The sequence below is a fragment of the Nanorana parkeri genome, unplaced genomic scaffold, assembly GCF_000935625.1.
Source record: "Nanorana parkeri isolate BGI_ZX_2015 unplaced genomic scaffold, ASM93562v1 scaffold446, whole genome shotgun sequence".
Classification (NCBI taxonomy): domain Eukaryota; kingdom Metazoa; phylum Chordata; class Amphibia; order Anura; family Dicroglossidae; genus Nanorana; species Nanorana parkeri.
Genome location: NW_017306714.1, coordinates 820,392 through 840,115, shown reverse-complemented (window position 1 = coordinate 840,115; position 19,724 = coordinate 820,392). Strand labels below are relative to the sequence as shown.

At 43.5% G+C, this 19,724-nt stretch overlaps 1 protein-coding gene across 1 annotated transcript in view; it reads left to right on the top strand.

Moving 5' to 3' along the window:
* Positions 1-4,287: 4,287 nt before the first annotated feature.
* LOC108790098 (UPF0462 protein C4orf33 homolog) overlaps positions 4,288-19,724 on the top strand; it is a 28,212-nt gene continuing 12,775 nt past the window's right edge. Inside the window, exon 1 of the mRNA XM_018560294.1 lies at positions 4,288-4,468. Coding sequence (XP_018415796.1) covers positions 4,288-4,468 — 181 coding nt within the window. The remainder of the gene's footprint in view (positions 4,469-19,724) is intronic.

Sequence of the window (19,724 nt, the reverse complement as noted above, 5' to 3'; positions counted from 1 at the left end):
ACATTACATAGCTTGCATGCATTTCATTTAAGAAAAAAGATATATCTCATGATAGGTCAACTTTAAGAAGAGTTTGTGCCTGATACGTTCATGGAACATTGTTTTTAATCTGTTACCTTCTACTCTTTGCAATATGTTTTATACCTAACGGATGGCAATAATGGTGCACCTGGGTAAAGCTGGGAAATAACAGCTATGGCACACAGCTCTCACCCAAATCGCATGCAGTGTTACTTACCGACACATTTTGTGCTGTTACTATATGTGTGAAGCAGCAGCTGTGTCAGCTACAGACAGGTTGATATGTTGTTGTTTTTGTTCGTATGAATACTGATTCACACGTTTCAGATAGGAGGCAAGTACTTGACATGGTGATTCCCAAAGGTCCAGCAACCTTTACCACAGCTGTCCTGCTAAATCTCTGTCTGACAGTTATTTCTGCATCTAGTACAGTGCTCTAAAGGTCTTTTAGACATCAGTATTACCTGCATCTGTTTTGGGATGCTCCAGATGTTTTTAGTTTTTTTTTTTTCTTTCTCTAAACCTCTTTTAAAGGGCCAGTCCCAAGTGATAGTTTTTCGTAGATACCCTCTCCGAGTCGAATCACCGAACATGTTTTTAAATTACTTCAATGGCAAGCTTGCTTGAGGTCCCAGGTTTGCACATTTGCTTCAGCAGTTACAGTGGTATGTTTTTGGTGTTGAAGACTGCTCAAGATTTTGGAATTGAGCTCTTTGCAAGAAGAACCTATGTATATTCTGCAGCTCTCATAAGTGTCCCTAACACTAAAGCACCTCTAATACCTGAACCTACACCAACCAATGTTGGTTGTCAACAGTTTTGTGCAGGCAGCTGTTGAAATAAGGGTTGGGAGCAGATGTCAGACACAGAAAGCCTCTGACTCTCCTGGAAGTGGCAGAGGTAGCAGAAGATAGAACCGCTATGTTCTGACAAATAGGAGGACAAATTAATTGTTGAAAAGGAGTTTCAATAAATGCTCCTCACCTAACAATGTTAAACCTACTATGTACAGTATGTAGAGTGTGACAGGGTCAATGTAAAGAAGATTTTGGGGTAAACCTAAAGCCTTTTAATTAGTTAATGTGATTGTCTTGCCTAACAATTCTTAAAATGCTATATGTAGGGATGCACCGATACCGGTATTTTGGTACCAAGTACCGATAATTTTTTTCGGTACTCGCCGATACCAATTACGGAGTAATGGAAGTCCCATTCAGGAAGCCAGGTGGCGTGCAATGACTCGCCACCTGGCTTCCTGATTATCCGGGCAGCGTGTAAAGACTCGCCACCCCGCTTCCCGATTTAACAAGAAAGTCTGTCCCCTCTTACCTTGGTATGTCCAACCTGTCCCCCCCCGGGGCCTCTCCAGCCAGAACACGACCTTCCTCCGGTACCCAGCCGGAGCCGTCTGACCAGCCAATCGGGAAGCCGGGCTCCGTGTAATGACGCAACGCCCCGCTTTCTGATTGGCCGGGAGGCCGGCTCCATGCTCCCTCGTCATAAGATGACGAGGGAGCATGAAGCCAGCTTCCCATCCAATCAGAATGCCGGGCGTTGCGTCATTACACGGCGCCCGGCTTCCTGATTGGCCAGCTTCCCGACCAATCGGGAAACCGGGCAGCGCATCATTACTCGCTGCCCGGCTTCCTGATTGGCCGGGAAGTCGGCTCCATGCTCTCTCATCACAAGTGACAAGAGAACATGGAGCCGCTTCCTGGCCAATCAGGAAACCGGGCAGCGTGTAATGACGCGCTGCCCGGCTTGCCTGATACAGGAAGTGCTCGTGCTAGGCATTGGAGCATTTGGGCGAGTACGAGTACTCGGCCCAAATACTCGGTATCGGCACCGATATCGATACTAGTGCATCCCTAGCTATATGCACATAATCTTCATTTCTGACAAAGTAGACCTAGTATAAGATACATTTTAATGTTACATGCATGCACGCTAAGTATTATGGTATTTATTACCGGTCACAGATTTCATAGTTCTCCTTCTGACAATGCTGCCACACATTATGGACATTAAAGCGAAACCTCTCCCCCTCAATGAAGCGGCAGCACTAATCAATTGTACTGTATATATGAAAACAAATAAATGCTCTTACATTTACCTGCCTTTTTTAGTCTGGTTCTTCCCCAGTCCCCCTGGTCCATCCTGCCCCAGGACTAAAACCTGCCCCACCATTACGGTACTCAAAAAAATATGTAATGAGTGACCGGCTTCTTCTTCCTTCTCTGTGCTGGCCCACCGATGACCTCTGCGCCAGCTCTCACGCATTTTCTGTTGTTGTTTGTACGTTGCCATGGTGTTTGCAAAATTAGCGTCCTTATACCAGCTGATACTCATGTAGCTGAAGCCATGGCAACATATACAAATATTTGCAGAAGAAAAAAAGACCCATTCCTGAGCTCTCAAGTCTTGCGAGATCTTGGGAAAAGGCCTTTTTTTTTCTCTTGCAGTTGGACCACAAGAACTTCCTGGAAAGCACTTGTGCATTAACTTCCCATATGATTGTTATCTTGTTCAGCTATAAAATACTAAATCAGGCATATATCATCTTATGTTTGCAGTTTCCACATTGAGTAAAAGAAGAGATTAAAGTGACACTAAACTCAGGAGTTAAATCTTAAAAATGCAATTAAGTTCTTAACTATTAACAAAATGTATCTTATTTGTGTATCACTCAGCTGGAGATCATCAAATCATCTCTGAATTGGTGCTGACACTGTCCTTCCTTCTGGAGGGTGGCTACTTTTGTTCTCCGTGGTCCCTAAGTGTGTTGTAAAGTAGCCACCGCTCCAAGCTCGCTCCCATGATGGACTACAATATTGCATTTAGTTTACTAATTTCTTTTTAAATTATAGTCTATGACGGGAGCGACCTTGGAGCGATGGCTACTTTACGACTTACACAGGCACCATGGGAAGCAAAAGTAGCCACCCTTCAGAAGGACAGTGTCAGCATGAATTTGGAGATGATTTGAGGGTCTACAGCAGAATGATGCATATATAAGCTACATTTTTGTTAATAGTTAAGGTATTTGAATCAACTAAAAAAAACAAAAAAGGGTGCAATAACCTGAGGTATTTGAATGGATTTTTAAGGTTTAACTCCTCAGTATAGTGTCCCTTTAACTTTACTGTAGGGACTCTGAGGAGCAGTGTCCTTACCCAAACCGCTGTTGAAACCTTTGAGAAATCAATACTTTATGCAGTAGTCCAACTCCCATCATCAGTACAAGATCTCGGTGAAAAATTAATACAACTGTTTTGATGCTGCATAAGCTTACTGGAACGATGCCACGGCAAACACAAGCTGTAATCTGAGCTAAAGGCGGTCCAACAAAATATTAGAATGTGACTTATTTTTTGGCTAGGCAGTGTATAGGGCTGTCATTATGTGATGGTACACATATTCTGCAGATACTACTTGACCACTGCAAAGTTCAATTATTCAATGGGATGAGGTTTGGGTTTGCCGCAACTATAAATTTGAGGCAAAACATGCAGGTTTGAGATTCACTGCTAATTTATGTGCAGATTCACTTTTCCATAATAATCAACTGAGCAAGCATTTAGGCTTGCCTATGAAATTCATGTTCATAGATGGAGCAACTACAAATGTAAATAAGGCCAATAACTATCTGAATGCCAGTAACTGTATACAGTGAAAATGCAGGTGAGAGATTTGGTAGGAAAATGACAAATTATACCTGTATATGCAGTAATCTTCCAGCACATGTTTCAATACGAAACTTGTAGGGTTGTAGATTCCCCCCTTCAGACAGCTGACCTCATTTTTTGGGGACATAACGTTGCTGAACCTACACTTCTAATGGAGGGCTCTTAGTTATTTGCTTAGTTAAATCCAGGTGGTGACTTTTTGGCTTGGCAGTGTATTTAAACTGTACCTGTGTCATAGGATTTACTGCTATCCTGGTGATTGTGTAGAGGTTTTACAACAAAGTGACCATGTTGAACTGATTTAACAGCTTAGATATCCTGTACTCATTTAATTCTGATAAGGTTAAGTCACAGTTTAGGGTTTCTGGTATGTTGATCCTTGTCTAAGATTCTGGGATGATGCAAAGTAGATAATGGAAAAAAAAACCAACCTAACAATAAATTCTTACAGGCCAGTTACTTTGAAGGATGCATGTTACTTTTTGTATATGAATTTTAGGAGGTTGAATAAAACTGCATTGAATGAAATTGATCTCAGTGTCTAATGTAAAATTATGTTTTTTTTTCGTTTTTTTTGCAGATGGAATTTAAAATTGAACATGAGTGGAACAGCCGTCCTGTATCACATGACCCAGTGACAATTTGTCTGAAGCCAGTGCCGGAAGGGCTGCAAATGGATGTTACTGCTCCGTTCTTTAATGATCCAGCTGCTCCCCCTGGTCCACCTGGAAAGCCTTTTCCTGGACTATGGGACTATGAAGGTTTGTGTTTTGTCCTAAGTATAAAAGGAAAAACACGATGCACATTCCCTGTAGAAAAGATTTCCCTTCTCTTCCTGTTTGGCACCTGTTGCCTGTATAGGTTTTGAGGGGAAATCACAGTCATGGTGACACATGCCTCAATACAATCCTTACACAAGTTCTAGACCTTCATCACTTTGCTAGATAATGTTTTGTTTTTTGTCTGTGTCCCAATTGGGATTTCCCCGCACTTCCTGCCCTGTCTGACACCCTTTAGAGAGGAAGTAGGGGGTCTTTTCCTAATTTCCTGTTGCATCTAATTCCCATCAAACAGACAGGAAGTGATGACAAACCTTCCAAATGGAGACAGAGACAGCAGTAAAACATTTACAGAGCGTCCTATCCCTTACACGCTCTTTTGTATCTAGACTATTTTAAACCAGTGTGCCATTTTAAAATGCTTTTTGAAAATTCACTGAAAACCCCATAAGCTTTAAAATATCAATTTTGGCTAGTTTCAAACTCCTGGCTTTAAGCAACAATTTTTCTAAAGTTAGCGAAAAATGTGGTTCATCTGATATGCAGGCACTTTGGGGTGAGGTTAGGGCAAAGCAAGTATGACCATGTAAAATCATGTTTTAAAAAACTGTCCCACGAAAACTTAAATGCACACCTATTGATTTAATAATCTGCTACCTGTTCGAGCTTGTGAAATGGATGTGGTACTCTACTTACCCTGACAAGTGGTAGAAATAATGTTAGGGTGTTTTATAGCAGAGGCATGTGTCACCTGAAAAATCTTTAACAGCAAATAAAAAAATGGAAGTGCTAAAATGACCATTTATTCTTTGTGTCCATTTAAAATAATTTCCAGAAATAATCCGAATTAAATAGTTGAACAATACATTTAGCCGTCTAGAGTGCTTTTTTTTTTTTTTTAATGAATCCCAATGTTAATTAACTTTTTACTGCTTCCTGTTGAGAAGTCTTGCTGCAGAGGGGTAATACCGTCATGGGTCTTGGGGAGGGACTCTAGAAAACATGTTCCATCCTCTGAATAAAGCCCACTATATAATCTAAATATAATTAGTGTGTCTGCTGTGGATACAGTATTTTCCCCCTAACGACTTCCAAGACAGCATCTTGAGATATGGAGGCTCCTCCCAATCCCGCAGGAAACACGTCACACATAACCTTTTAAAAGGCCCGCCTTCTGGCCAACACCTTGTGTTCCTTCAGGTAACCTGAGGATGCGCGTCACAGGAACGCTTGGGAAGAGCCTCCATATGGCGAATAGCCAGGGGGTTGTTTTCTTCCTTGAAATCTTAGGTAACAGGCTTACCTTGGGCCTCCAGCTAGCCCCTCTAGCTTTGCTTTTCAGTGCCCGGCGAAGGCAGAGACAGGGATGGCGTTGCTCCCTCGGCTGAGTCGCGGGGAGAGGGTGGCCGCCAGTCAGAAGGATTCTTGTCTCCGCGGTGTATTGACAACCTCTTTAAGGAAGAGTCCTCGTTAGCCTGTAAAAATCTCTTGGCAACAGTTGAGGAGCTGGCTTCTACCTTCCAATCCTTCAGATCAGTGTTAGAAGGCTTTAAACCTAACCCCAGTGCCATGTCAACCCCTGCTGCCACAGGGTCTGACCGGGTACGTCCTAGGACTTCTGTGGGTTTGTCTGAAGAGGAGCTTAGTGAAGCTGGGCCCTCTCATGGTTATTCTTCGGAGGATGTAAGCAGCCAAGAGGAAGTGTCTCCCACCTCCAGATATAAATTATCCTTGGAGTATGTGGATGATTTGCTTGCTGCCATTTATCATACTCTGCAGATTCATGAGGAACAAGTGCAGCCTTCTCGCCATGACCTCATGTATCAGAGTCTGCAGCAAAAGAAGTTTAAAGTGTTCCCGGTGCATAAAGTCCTCTCGGACGCAGTAGTCAGAGAATGGGCAGAGCCAGAGAAAAAGCCTCAAGCCCGCTAATCTCAAACGGAGGTGCCCGTTTGACGATGTCATGGCCTGCAGCGATCCAGTATGAACCACAACTGCGGAGGATTGGGTGGTAGTAGTTGAAGTGGTGTATTACTCTAAAAATGGCACTCAGTAGAGAACCCCAGGCGTCACTCTTAATCTTGAACGAAGAGTTTGGAGTTCGTTACATCATCTGCCAAAAATAGGTTGGGAACTTTTTAGGGAGGAGGAACATGGGAAGGTATTACTGCATACCCCCACCGGGAATATAAAGAGAGGACTGTTATGTGCAAAAAGGTTAAATAGAATTCTTCTCTAAACAAAAGGTTTAACTGAGAATCAAAGTCAGGCAATTTATGCAGCCAGGGAGCTCTCTCCCTTATCAGAGTAAATCAAAGTCACATGAGTGAAATAACAGCAAACAAGGAGTTATCCTCAGTACTAAACTAAATCAAGGTCAAGCGAATGAAGTATGCATCCAGGGAATTATCTCAGGCACATAAGTAACTCAAAGTCATATGCAAGCAGAAATTGTATCCAGGAATTATCTCAGGCACATAAGTATTATAAAGCGGCAGGGTACTTATCCGGATCCTTTGATGCTCCTTGGTTCTCTTGGTAGCTGTAGTATCACAGGGTCCTTGCTTCCAGTGGGGGGTTTTTGCAGTAAGTGGTATTGGGGGTTTTGCAGGCGTTCACACTCCAATACAAGAACGCCATGCAATTCCCCCAGCCTGTCTTTTATAATGTGAAGCCGTGCAGGTGGGCGGAGCCGCACGATCTGTCCCGCACTTCCCCATTCCAGCCTGGAACGCATCGGCGCCGAACAGCTGCGTCATCGCGCCGATGCCGAGTGCGTTCCAAACTGGAACGCATCGGCATATGCGGTGGACGCCGCTTACAGACGATGACACGGCTTTGGTGTGGAATAAAACACCCAAGCTGGATGCTCCATTGGCAAAAGTATCCAAGAGGTCAGATTTGGCCTTTGAGGATATGGGTGTTCTCAAGGAGCCAATGGACAAGGAGATGGAGGTCTTGCTTAAAAGAGCTTGGGACTCTATCCTCCTTGAGCTTAAAGCCCTGGCCACGACTTGCGTGGCTAGGAATTTGGAATTTTGGTTTCGCAATTGAAGACCCACTTACGGTCAGGTACACCTAGGAAGCAGTTGTTGGAGTCTTTTCCAATTCTGTTTAAGGCAGTTGGCTTTTTTGCGGATGCCTCGGCTAAATCAGTTAAAATGACAGCCAGGCCATCGGCACTGGTTAATTCTTCTTGCAGGGCCTTGTGGCAGGGGGATACCGCATCCAAGCTTAGGCTGTGTAACATTCCTTATTCTGGGGTTTTACTGTTTGGGGCAGAATTGGAAAAGATTCTGGAGAGGACAGCCAATAAAAAGAAGCCTTTTCGGAGGTTTGTTCGCAAGACGGGTAGTGGCCCTAAAGGGGGGAAAGAGAATGTTCCCAAGAAACATTGGACGGGACATAAAGGCAGGGGCAGGGGTAGAGGAGGGATTCTCTTTAATCCGCCCACTCCATCACCCAAGCCACAGTGACTGTCCGCTTCCAGTGGGAGGGAGACTCGGGGACTTCCTCCATCACTGGTCAGGGATCACCTCGAATCAATTTAATTATTCGAGGTGATCCTCAAATTAAATCTGGCCAGGGACGGTTACAAGTTGGAGTTCAAAGCTGTACCTCCAAAACGTTTTTTGATAACCAATCTTCCAAGACAACGGGACAGAGCAGAGGCTCTTTGTCTCTTGCTGGGGGATTTGGTGGACCAAAGGGTGGTCACTCGGGTCCCGGTTTTGGAAGAGAAACAGGGATTTTATTCCTATGTATTTCTGGTGGCAAAGCCTTCAGGGAAGTTTCGTTTGATTCTCAATCTGAGACCGTTAAATCAGGTGATTGCTTATAAGAGGTTCAGGATGGAGTCGATTTTCTCCATCCGGAACCTCCTGCAGCCCGGGGCTTACATGGCTACTCTAGACTTAAGGGATGCATACCTCCATATTCCTATTCATTCAGCAGTTTCTCAGGCTGGTAGTGAGAATGGGATCCGTGATTCATCATTACCCGTTTCAGGCTCTCCCTTTCAGTCTCTCCTTGGCCCCTCGTATTTTCACGAAGGTTTTAGGAGAGGCTCTGTCGCCCTTGCGTCTTTGGGGGATTTGTGTCATTCCCTATCTAGACGACATTCTGTTGTCAGCTCTCACAGGCAGCCGGTTGGAGAGCGACTTAGCTGTAACGCAGGGTTGGCTGCGGGATCTGGGTTGGATTGTGAATTTTCAGAAATCAAGCCTGATTCCCTCTCAAGAGATCCAGTATCTAGGTTACATTCTCAATACGGTAAAGCTGAGCACCTACCTTCCCAAGGAAAAGATTCTAAAGGTGATGGCTGCGGTCAGTCGGTTGCAGGAAAATCGGCCAGTCCCGTTAAGGGAGATCATGTCGGTTTTAGGACTCATGACCGCTTGCTTGCCAGCTGTCAAATGGGCCCGATTTCACCAGCGCCCGCTCCAACTTTTTTGTTTAAGGAAGTGGAATCGGGATCAGCACAGTCTAGATTTGCTGGTCCTGATCCCTACCTCAGTGAAGAGGAGTCTGTGGTGGTGGAGATCACAGACTCCTCTTCAGTGGAGTCTGGAATGGATACCTCAGGCCTCCGTGAAGCTCACGACAGATGCAAGCTCCTAGGGGTGGGGGGCGAACTTAGTCACAGTTGGCTCAAGGTCACTGGTCTCGGGAGGAGGCCAGAATGTCCTCAAATTGGAAAGAACTGAAGGCGGTCGCAAACGCTGTCTTCAGTTTCCAGGACAAGTTGAGGGGTCAACACCTGTTGGTGTTTTCGGACAACGTTACAGCAGTAGTGTATTTAAACAAACAGGGAGGCACAAGGAGTCCTGCACTGCAGAGCCTTGCCAGCGGCATTTTTTGCTGGGCGGAGGAGAATCTGGCCTCAGTGTCGGCAGTGCACTTAAAAGGTACCCACAATTTTTTGGCAGATTACCTCAGTCGTCTTCAGATACTGCAGGATGACTGGAGTCTGCACGTGGAGGTGTTTCACCTCTTAGCGAAGATGTGGGGTGCTCCGTCCTTAGATCTTTTTGCCTCGCAGGAAAATGCAAAGGTGGATCAATACTTTTCCCTGCATCCGGGGTATCCTGCCCCGGCAGTGGATGCGCTTCCACACCCCTGGGAGTTTCACCTATGTTATGCGTTTCCCCCTGTCCATCTGATCCCGAGGGTCCTTCAGACGTTTTTGCAGGACAGGACAGAGCTCATTCTGATTGCGCCATATTGGCCGGGAAGGGCTTGGTTCACTCTGTGCTTTTCCCTCACGAATCGGCCACATTGGACACTTCCGGTCAGATCAGACCTGATCTCTCAAGGACCAGTCCTGCATCCGGAGGTGAACAGATTCAGGTTCACAGCCTTCTATCTGAAGAAGACATTTTAAGGACGAGAGGGTTTTCTCTTAAGGTTATCAATACTCTCCTGCATAGTCGTAAGCCGGTAACTAGGAAGATCTATTGCAAGGTGTGGAAGACGTTTAACGCTTGGAGACTTAGACTCTAGTAGAGACTTGGAGATTCCAGCCATCCTGGATTTCCTGCAGGAGGGGGCGGACATGGGTTTAGCGCTCAGTACTCTAAAGGTGCAAGTATCAGCACTGAGTGTGTTTTTTCAGGTGTCTCTGGCTGAGTGTGTTTATTTCCAGATTTTTCAAAGCCCTTAAAAGAATCCGACAACTTCCTGTTAAGGCGATCCCGCAATGGGATTTATCCACGGTTTTGCAGGGTCTGACTGTGTCCCCTTTTGAGCCTCTGGTCGAGACGTCCCTGCGTGATCTCACCTTGAATACGGTGTTTCTGATTGCTATAACCTCGGCCCGTAGGATTTCCGAGCTTCAGGCACTATCTGTTAGGGAGCCATTTTTGATGGTTTTTGAGGATCGGATTGTTCTTAGGACCGATCCAGCTTTTTTACCAAAGGTATCTTCTACCTTCCACAGGTTGCAGAAGATTGTCCTACCTACCTTTTGTCCAAAGCCGGTTAATGCAGGGGAAGCAGCGTTCAATTGTTTGGACGTAAGACGATGTCTCCTACATTATCTTCAGGTTTCGAAACCATTCAGAAGGTCAGATGCCTTGTTTGTTCTATATTCAGGTAGATCCAAGGGTAAGCAGGCATCTAAAGCCTCATTAGCTAGGTGGCTGAGGCAGGCTATTGTAGCTGCGTATCAAGTTAGGAACCTTACTCCTCCTGGTCTCGTTAATGCACATTCGACTAGAGCCTTTGCAGCTTCCTGGGCTGAACGGGCTGGGGCTACCTCAGAACAAATTTGCAGGGCTGCCACATGGTCTAGTTTTTCAACGTTTATCCAACATTATCGCTTGGATCTCAATTCGGCAAAGGATCAGGCGTTTGGGCGCAAAGTGCTGCAAGCTGTGGTCCCACCCTAGGCTGGTAAGTTCTTGGTTATCATCTCAAGATGCTGTCCTGGAAGACGTTAGGGGGAAATCCAGAGTTAGGACTTACCGGTAACTCTATTTCCAATAGTCTTACAGGACAGCAGCTGCCCACCCATTAATGCTTGTTGTGTTGATGTTTTGCCGGTGGTGTTGTCTGTTTCTGCTTTTTTCCAGTTGCCTTCGGTTCTCGTGATGACAGAGGTGCTGGCCAGAAGGCAGGTCTTTTAAAAGGTTATGTGTGGCGTGTTTCCTATGGGATTGGGAGGAGCCTCCATATCTCAAGATGCTGTCCTGGAAGACTATTGGAAATAGAGTTACCGGTAAGTCCTAACTCTGGATTTATTTCACAAGTCTCTGCATACAACTACAGGCATTCCCCTGCTGCCCTGCATGGGCTATCAGTACAAGAAAAAAACATTGGGAGGCTTAGCTACAGATACACTTTAATGCAGGCCTAGCTTCAGAGTTTTTTTTATAAAGCTCCAGCTAAAAGTTTTTATTTTTGGGTTGCTTAGTAAAAGAAGTCTTAATTTGTGAATTAACACAGTCTGCCAAAAAAGCATTAAGACAGTGCTGGGCTTACAGTCTTTTTTAAACCGAACACCTATTAAACATGGAAGACACCCATTTATAAACGTATAAGCTTTAGTAAAAAGTAAAAAAAGAAATGTAACAGGTATTGAGACAAATGTGTAGGTGTTCTATTAAGTGCACATGTTACTTTGCCTAGTGTAGGCAAAGTATATGTTCACGGTAAACATATGGCAGTTCCCTATACAAAACCTTCTGTCAGCAAAAGCTGCAGCAATCGTATGCCGCACAATGGGCGGGATGTGCTAAAATGTATACTGGGAGCTCTTAACACTGCACAAATTGATTTCTATGTTTTTTTCTGGTAATTATTTTAAAAACTATGTGTGAAATGTTTATATGCAGAAAACATAATGACAAAACAAATTCAGGTTTCTGGGTTAACCTTTTAATGCAGTAAGGAGTTATGGTATCATCCCAATGATTTTTTTTCCCCTAAGCTTTAATATTTTGTTATATGGTCCATTTTTATGAACACGATAAAGGATCCTTCAACTAACGCTAGCTGAATTAAACTTTCTGTGTAGGCACTGTGCACTATAACAGGTTTAGATCTACTGTGAATGATGAATGTTCCAGTAAGTATAGATTTCTATTAACACCCATCTCTGGGCAAAAATGACACCGCCCCTCTCTTGCACATTATGACACTTTTTGAATGCCTTGGGTAAGGGATATTCTCATATGCACCTAGCTATTGGTTAATGACGAGCATCTGAAAAATTAAAGCCTAATTCTGGACAAACTGTCAAGTTTTTATTTGCAGTCTGTGTTCCCATGACATTTCACATCACTACATGACTCAAAATCTCTACAGTGGGGACATGGACTGCAACAAAATGTTCCTTTTCAATAAAATTAGGTGAGGGTTAGTACCTCCTGTAATCTTCTCATTTTTGGTCCTGCTGTCACAGGCTTGGGATATTACAGTTGGTGAAATCACCCCAACAGGGTCATTTGACAGAAGTATTTACTCTTCCTAAGTCTAAAAGTAAAAAAAAAGTTTTGCCTGGACTTGGTCTTTAACCCCTTCGTGACGGGAGACGTACACTGTACATCCCGCCACAAAGTGCCCAAATGACTGGCCACGTACACCGCACGTGACCAGTTATTTGTGGCTCTGTAATGCTGGTAACCGCTGAGAATCAGCGGTTAACATTCATTAATGGATGTCTCAGTATTGAGGCATCCATAAATGAAAGAGTTAAGCTGTTTCAGACACCCGATCCCCTTCAGGAATCGGGTGTCTGACAGTGAGAGCAAAGCAGCTTTTACTGCTCTCACTGACAGCTGGTATAGATCGGGAAATCACGATGTATACTGGCTTTTTTTCTTCTTCTACACTTTCAGCAATAGAAACATTTCTATACCTGTTTTTATTGCTGAAAACAAAGTTGCAGATTTTCTGATCGTTGTTGGAACGATCAGAAAACCTTTAGTGACATCTGATCCTGAAATGCTGCAGGATCAGTGTCACTAAGGTTATTATTGGCTGTTCTTAAGTTTTAAGCAGCCTGATAATAACCAAAAATTAATGAATTCATTTATCAAGCAGTAATAGTGAGATTTCCTCACAATGACTGATGTAATTGAATTAAAAACATAAAACATTTAAAAATGTTTTTAAAAAAATAGTTGAAAAGTGTAAAAAAAAAATGTAACAATGATATAGTTAAATATATTTTTATACTATCATTTATGTAAAAATTAACCCCTTACAATGAAAATTTGCAGCTGAACTTGTTTTACACCCTAAGGGGTTAATTTTTTTTAACCCCCCTCGTGACAGGGATGTTCAAAGTATGTCGCTGTCACGAAGTGTGACACTCAGTCACATTGTATGCCAAGTGACCACTTTTGGCTTTTACAGAGAAAAGATTAAAATGTTAGGTTTTAGTTTTAGGCCGAGTAGTACAGAACAATTTCTAAAAATCCTTGGGATGTGAGGTTTCTCCAAATAAAGGACAAATTAATGTATTTATTGAATTTTTTTCTAGCTGTGCTGTTTTTTTAAAGAATACTACAAATCAAAACTGGGAATAACAGCTTTTTAAAAAATATTTTATTTGTCCTAAGTGAGGCGTTCGGTACATATATGTGATATAAATATATAGCCCTATGTGTTCTCTAAAAAACAATATATAATATGTGTGGGTGCACACTAATGATATGATATAATATGTGTGGGTTGCAGCTAATGATTATTTTCACAGTCGATTAGTTAGCCGATTATTAACTTCGATTAATCGGACAGGATTGAAAAAATACCATAATTTATTTTAAATAAAATACACAAATGCAGCTTTACAGCCAAAGTTTACTTCAGAATAAAACAGTATGCACATTGTTTGCAATCGCACTGCACTGCACTAGAACGCACAGCATTGCAGTACCGTGCATTCCAGTGCGGGCGATCACGCTGCGGACAGGAGGTGCATTTGGTATCCATTGAATGAATGGCACGCAGCGCACCTCCTGCAGCAACATTTGTCAGGCCGAAACTGAAAATGACTTTTCCCACAATATATATATTCATCTGCTGATTGACAGCAGGCAGTGGGCGGGTGCAATAGCCAACCTGCTATGGCTATAGCATTTTAAAATATCCAATAGCAGGCTGGGTATGGCTCCCAGCCTCTAGTTGCAACGGGGGCTGGGCTAAAGCGGCATGGGGGACGAGGCTGAACAGGGGCGTGGCTGAGGCAGAAGGGGGGCAGGCAGAGGAGGAACGGCGCTGGGCAGAGGGAGAGGAGACAGGTGCCGGGGGAAGAGGAGACACAGAGCGGCTACTGATGTAGGGGGGGCATCGGGGGATTGCAGAGTCACAGCGGTCTCTTACCCGTTGGTTCTGGCTGCAGTAGTCTGTGTCCCCGCTGCCTCTGCTGACACAGGCGGAGAGAGCAGTGGGGATTGAAAAGGACACAGACCGCTGCAAAGAGCATCGGCGGGGAGGAGAGCTGAGGAGTAGAGTGGCTGGCGGCAAATAATCGATGATGAGAATCGCTGCCAACAATTCTCATAATTGATTTTAATCGATTAGTTGTTGCAGCCCTAGTGCACTTTGTAAGAAAGTATATTACTGACGTGGAAGAATCACACAGCAAAAATTTCAAAAGTGTGTCAGTCATTTAGGAACAGAAACTAAAAAAACAAGCTCAATCATGAAGGGGTTAAAGTTATCTGGTACTCCATTTTATACTTTTAAAAGTAATAGTGCTGACTCAGGGCAGACACACCAGGGTGCCCAGTATTATGTTTAATAGCCTCTTCCTGGTTTTGTCAGGGGTCTGACTTTCCCCAATTTATTGTGTCAGCACCACTGACTACTACACCCACCCCAGTAATAAAGTAAAACCAAATCAGAGAGGTACAATAGAAATGTGTCTGGCTAAGTTAATAGCAGCCATACCACTTTCTGAGTTTGAGCTTTTCTCCAGGTCTAAGTTTTTAGAGGCAGTACACAGCTCCAGTTTTTGATTGTTAAAACCGATTTTGATGGGAGGGATAGCTGTCACTTTAAAAGGCTGCTAGCCGGCTTAAAGCCTAATTGTAGGGTAAATTTCACCCCCTGCCCGCCCCACCATAAGATCACTAGATTTAAAAAAATACTTTTAAAAGCATTTTTGACTTCCCTTAAGCCATGGGCATGTGACGCCACAGTCCCAAGACATCATCTTTTCTGGTTACTTCCTGCTGTGGTCCTCCTTTGAGTGTTCACGTCAGCGCCTGCATGATGTGGACATTTCTTATTTGATGTCCATTGGCCATGGGCCTCTCAGGATACAGAAGAGGACCAATGTCAATAAAGGGGACCAATGTTCTCAGTCGCCATTGCATTGGTGGATTGACAGTCCCTCCACCCGGAAAACAGTGTTGGTAAAGGACCAAGAGGGGAACGTAGGTGAGTATATCTGACTTCACATGGGTAAAGGGAAACAAAAGGCTATCAGAATAGGATAGATGTGCAGTGGCGTCACAACGGGGGTGCGGGGGGTGCGGCCCGCACCCGGGTGACACCATTGGAGGGGTGACACCAAAATGACTCGCAGTCATTTTGGTGTCACCCCCCTCTGAGAAGCCGGACAGTATCAGGAGGGAGGAGGGGACCCGGCGGCATACCTTATCCCGCCGTGTGACTGTCCCCTCCTCTCTCTGCTGGCGTCCATCACCAAGATGGCCGCCGGCAGGTATCAGAATACTGCCGTGCGTGCGCGATGACGTCATTGCGCACGCGCGTGGTAACGTCACGCGCATGCGCGTGGTGACGTCTCGGCGGGGTGACACTCGGTTACCGCTCCGGGTGTCACCCAGCCTCGGGACGCCCCTGTAGATGTGGATGGGAGAAAATATACATTTGTAAGTGCAGTTGGGCTTCAAATACTGATGGTAACTTGTTGATAGCCTGTTAAAGTCTGGTAGCCCGACAGCCAGCACGCTCAGTAAGGTGCACAAACTCCCCATAGGATTGAAGGGAGTTTGTGGCACACGCACAGGACTGACGAGGAATATTATGACAAGAGGATGTGCAGAGCCACGGAGGGCCTATAGCCAAGATTTTGGCAGGGTAGAGACATGGGAGTGAAAGATTGGGGAAGTACAGTTAAAGTTTTAGATCTGTGTCTGACATCCCTGCACTGGAGCTGAAGGTTGTTCTAAGCTGCCTGAAAGCGCTACAGAGTGGCTGGCTCTCTGAAAATGGTTCCGAAACCCACATATTTCTAACTCTGTATAAATGAATAGGTTGCAAAACCATTTTCAGAAAGGCATAAAGCCTGACAAAGGGATCTAAGGAATCTCAAAAACTTGCATCTTTAAATGCTTTGTTCATTCAAGCCAAGTGTGTGTGCCTGCACATAACCCACTGAAGGTTAAAAAGGTGGCAATGCTGCAATGGAGAGCCAGTGGAGGGGCATAACTGGGTAAGTGTACATGCCCGGGAGGTAGGGCCAAGTGCAAACACTGTCACTTTGCCCTGAATGAGCAAAGTGACGGAGTCTCTTCAAAACGTGCTGTGCCGACTGCTCTTTTACTTTCTAAAGTGCTTCTGTACAAGGCCTAAAACTGTAATGGAGTATGGAGGCTACCAATGCTGAACACTCCTTCAGAAATGCTAGTTGCCTATCATGCTGATCCAGTCGCATCAGTAATGTCTGTGCCAGTGACCTGGAACAAGTATGCAGTCCAGATCAGTGTCTTAGAGAATATTGAAGCCAAGGCAGCTGGGCAAATCTTATTCAGAGGTCATGAGTGGAAGCCCAATGTTTTTTTTGTGTTTTTTTTCTTTCAGCACAGGTTTTCTTTATTACAAATGAAACTCAAAAGCTGACTCAGGCAACTCCTCGACATAGATTTTCAGTTGCAGATTTTCTCTGATGGTCTTGTTTTATTGCTATTTGCCAAGGGGAAGGGCAAGCATTGCCAAGAACTATAGAAACATCTTGCTACACAAGTTGACATTTCTAGTCATTAACTACTTCATTCCCAGAGCATTTTTTTCCCTTTCTCCTTTTAACTCCCAGAGCCTTCTCCTTGTTGTTTTGGAGATATGTCAGTTTGCGCGACCTTACATTTTTACCAAATTATATATTTGACAAATTATTTTCACTAAAAGCATATCACAAAATTATGATTTTTACTTAACATAACTGCACAGTAAGGGACCATTTACACTGGGTCTGTGCGTTAATCTCATGGTATCGCAGAACGCACCTACCATGCTTTAACAGTGCGGGAGGTGCGTTGCCATTCATTTGAATAGCACCCTAAATGCAACTCCCTCCTGCTATGCGATCAACCACCCCACAGCGCACGGTACCGCAATACCGTGCGTTGTTGTGGTGCGATTTAAAAAAAGTAGTGCATGCTAGTGAACGGGCCCTATAGCTTGCATTGAAAGTTATTTTTTACATTTGACATTACACTGCAACATACACAGGAACAATAACATGTATGTGCACAGATTTATTGTAAGTTTAAGACAAGTTTGGAATTTTGAAGACAAAAATTAGCACAAAGCTGCCTTTTTTTTAAGGTTTGCAACGGCAATAATTTGAAATGACAGAACATTTTTTAAACCAAGTAAATGCAAATATAATCCAGAGCATCTAGTTTATTGTTTGGGACATTGGAAATAATGGAGAACATTTTTTTTCTAATTTGTTTTGATTCTTTATAGGCTCCCCTATCCTAATCCAGCTCCTCCCCCCTCCTTCCCCCACGCCTCTTTGCAGCACAGGTGAACAAAAATAGAGTTCTGTTGCTTACTGTTCTTCTCAAGCAATAGGTAATAATTGTATTGATTTGTAGCTAGAGGGGTGGCAGTGCAGAACTGCTGGAGCTCACGGGAAGTCCTTATGACTTTACAAATGACAACAGCGTGTTTCTTTGAAGTGTTTAAAAGAAAATCTATAACTAAAAGTTGGTTCTGGATAGAATAGGTAAGGGTAAAAAAACGACAGTTCTTTTTTAGCCATCTTTGTTCCATTAGAGAATACTCCCTGTTCCGTGAAGACAACAGGAAGTAAAAGGAAATCTCTGTAAGGTGAATAATTCTATGTTAGACTGTTATCACTACAAGTTCAATACAAAATTTTCCCCACACACTTCAGCTAGCATCAGGTATCCAGCAAAACAATTGTACTGGTAAACAATTTGTCTTTAAACCAGTTTGCAATAAAAACTTGGCAGGGCTGCTACCCCTTACCTCCTCTATTCTTTTGCATTTGATAAAGTGTATGTCACCATGTTATTGCTTATTGAGCATTCTGTAACAGGGTAACAAGCCTAGAAGATTATAAATTTGGCTCCTGGGCTTAGTGCTGAACGGTGGCTGTCACTGACAGTTGGTGGTATCAGCAGTAACCTCTGTTGAAATCCGCCAGAGCTGCTAAGGCCTGGCACTATTTTTAAATAATTGTTCAGAAAAAGTGATGTAATCCAGTTACCGGTTTAAAATGGCAGCTTGGACTCCAGTGGTTAAGCAGCAAGTTAGGGGAAGAAAACTATTTAATCGAAAGAATAATAAACAAATTCTACAACAGGAGAGAAGAAATGCAGGATTGTCTGGATTCTCAGATATTTTGCATTACTTGATGGCTTCTTCTGTGAAGCAGTGCAAAGGGTGATAAGGATATGTAAAGCAATTGCCCATGGTAACCAGTCAGCTTTCAGACCGCTTGGGTGAGTAATGATTGATTGCTTTATGTTATTGCACTGCTCTGCACTTGTTTGTGGAATAAACCTGATTGAGTTAGGTAGTATGTCAATGTCACCTGAAATGTACTCATTGCTTACAATTGCGCAATACCATCTATAATGCAAATATGTAGAACACATGGGTGGTGTAAAACAACCTCTAATCTTACATTTTAGTGATATGTGACAAGTTACGGTATATCAAGCTCTCAGGTTGATACCTTCCTTGAGAAATGTCTGGATTCAGGCAGGTGTGAAAGTAACATGCATTACTACATTGTATAGTTCCATCATGTATTTTGATACTTTGGACCTCGATAGAAGAACCAAATGACTGTCATTAGGCTAAGGATTATCAGTAATTGTGCAGCCTTTTTAGCACTTGAATCAGTTAACACTCAAGCTGGCCAGACACTGCAATAATCTGGCAATTTAATAACTGCCTAAATCCCAGCACTTATCAGAAACACCCTTTAGTAGCTGCCGTATTCTTATCACACTAGCTCTAAAGAAAAATAACACGTTTTCGTTCTGCTAAATTAATTAGAGATGTCTTACAGCATACTAGTAACTTTGAATAAATGCATATTAAGTGCAGACATCAAACTAAAGATGAAACGCGGTTCTAAAGAAGAATACTACATTTCATTTTTGGGAACCATAGCTCCTCTTAGCCAATATTAGACAAAAAAAAAGCAAAGTATGCAGTTTCCTATAGCAACTTCCTTGCAAATGTTGGGCAGAGCAATGGGGGGGGGGGCTTCTGAAATGTTTTGTATGTAATTTCAGTTCAGTATTTGTGGGGCAGATGTATAAATTGCTGGACAGCAAGGGTAGAGGATCACATCAGCGTCTGCAGAGGTAAGTATCATTTTGCAAGCAGATTTCCACCATTACCCTCCACCCAGAACAAATGTATAGTTTTTGATTGACTTGTTTCTTTAAAATCTGCAGTTTCAAGTCTCTGGATAAAACTTGGGGTCTGTGTCCAGAGGATTTGACAAATGCAACATGCTTTGTAGCAAAGAGCCTGGGTTTGGTTCGAACCCAGTTTG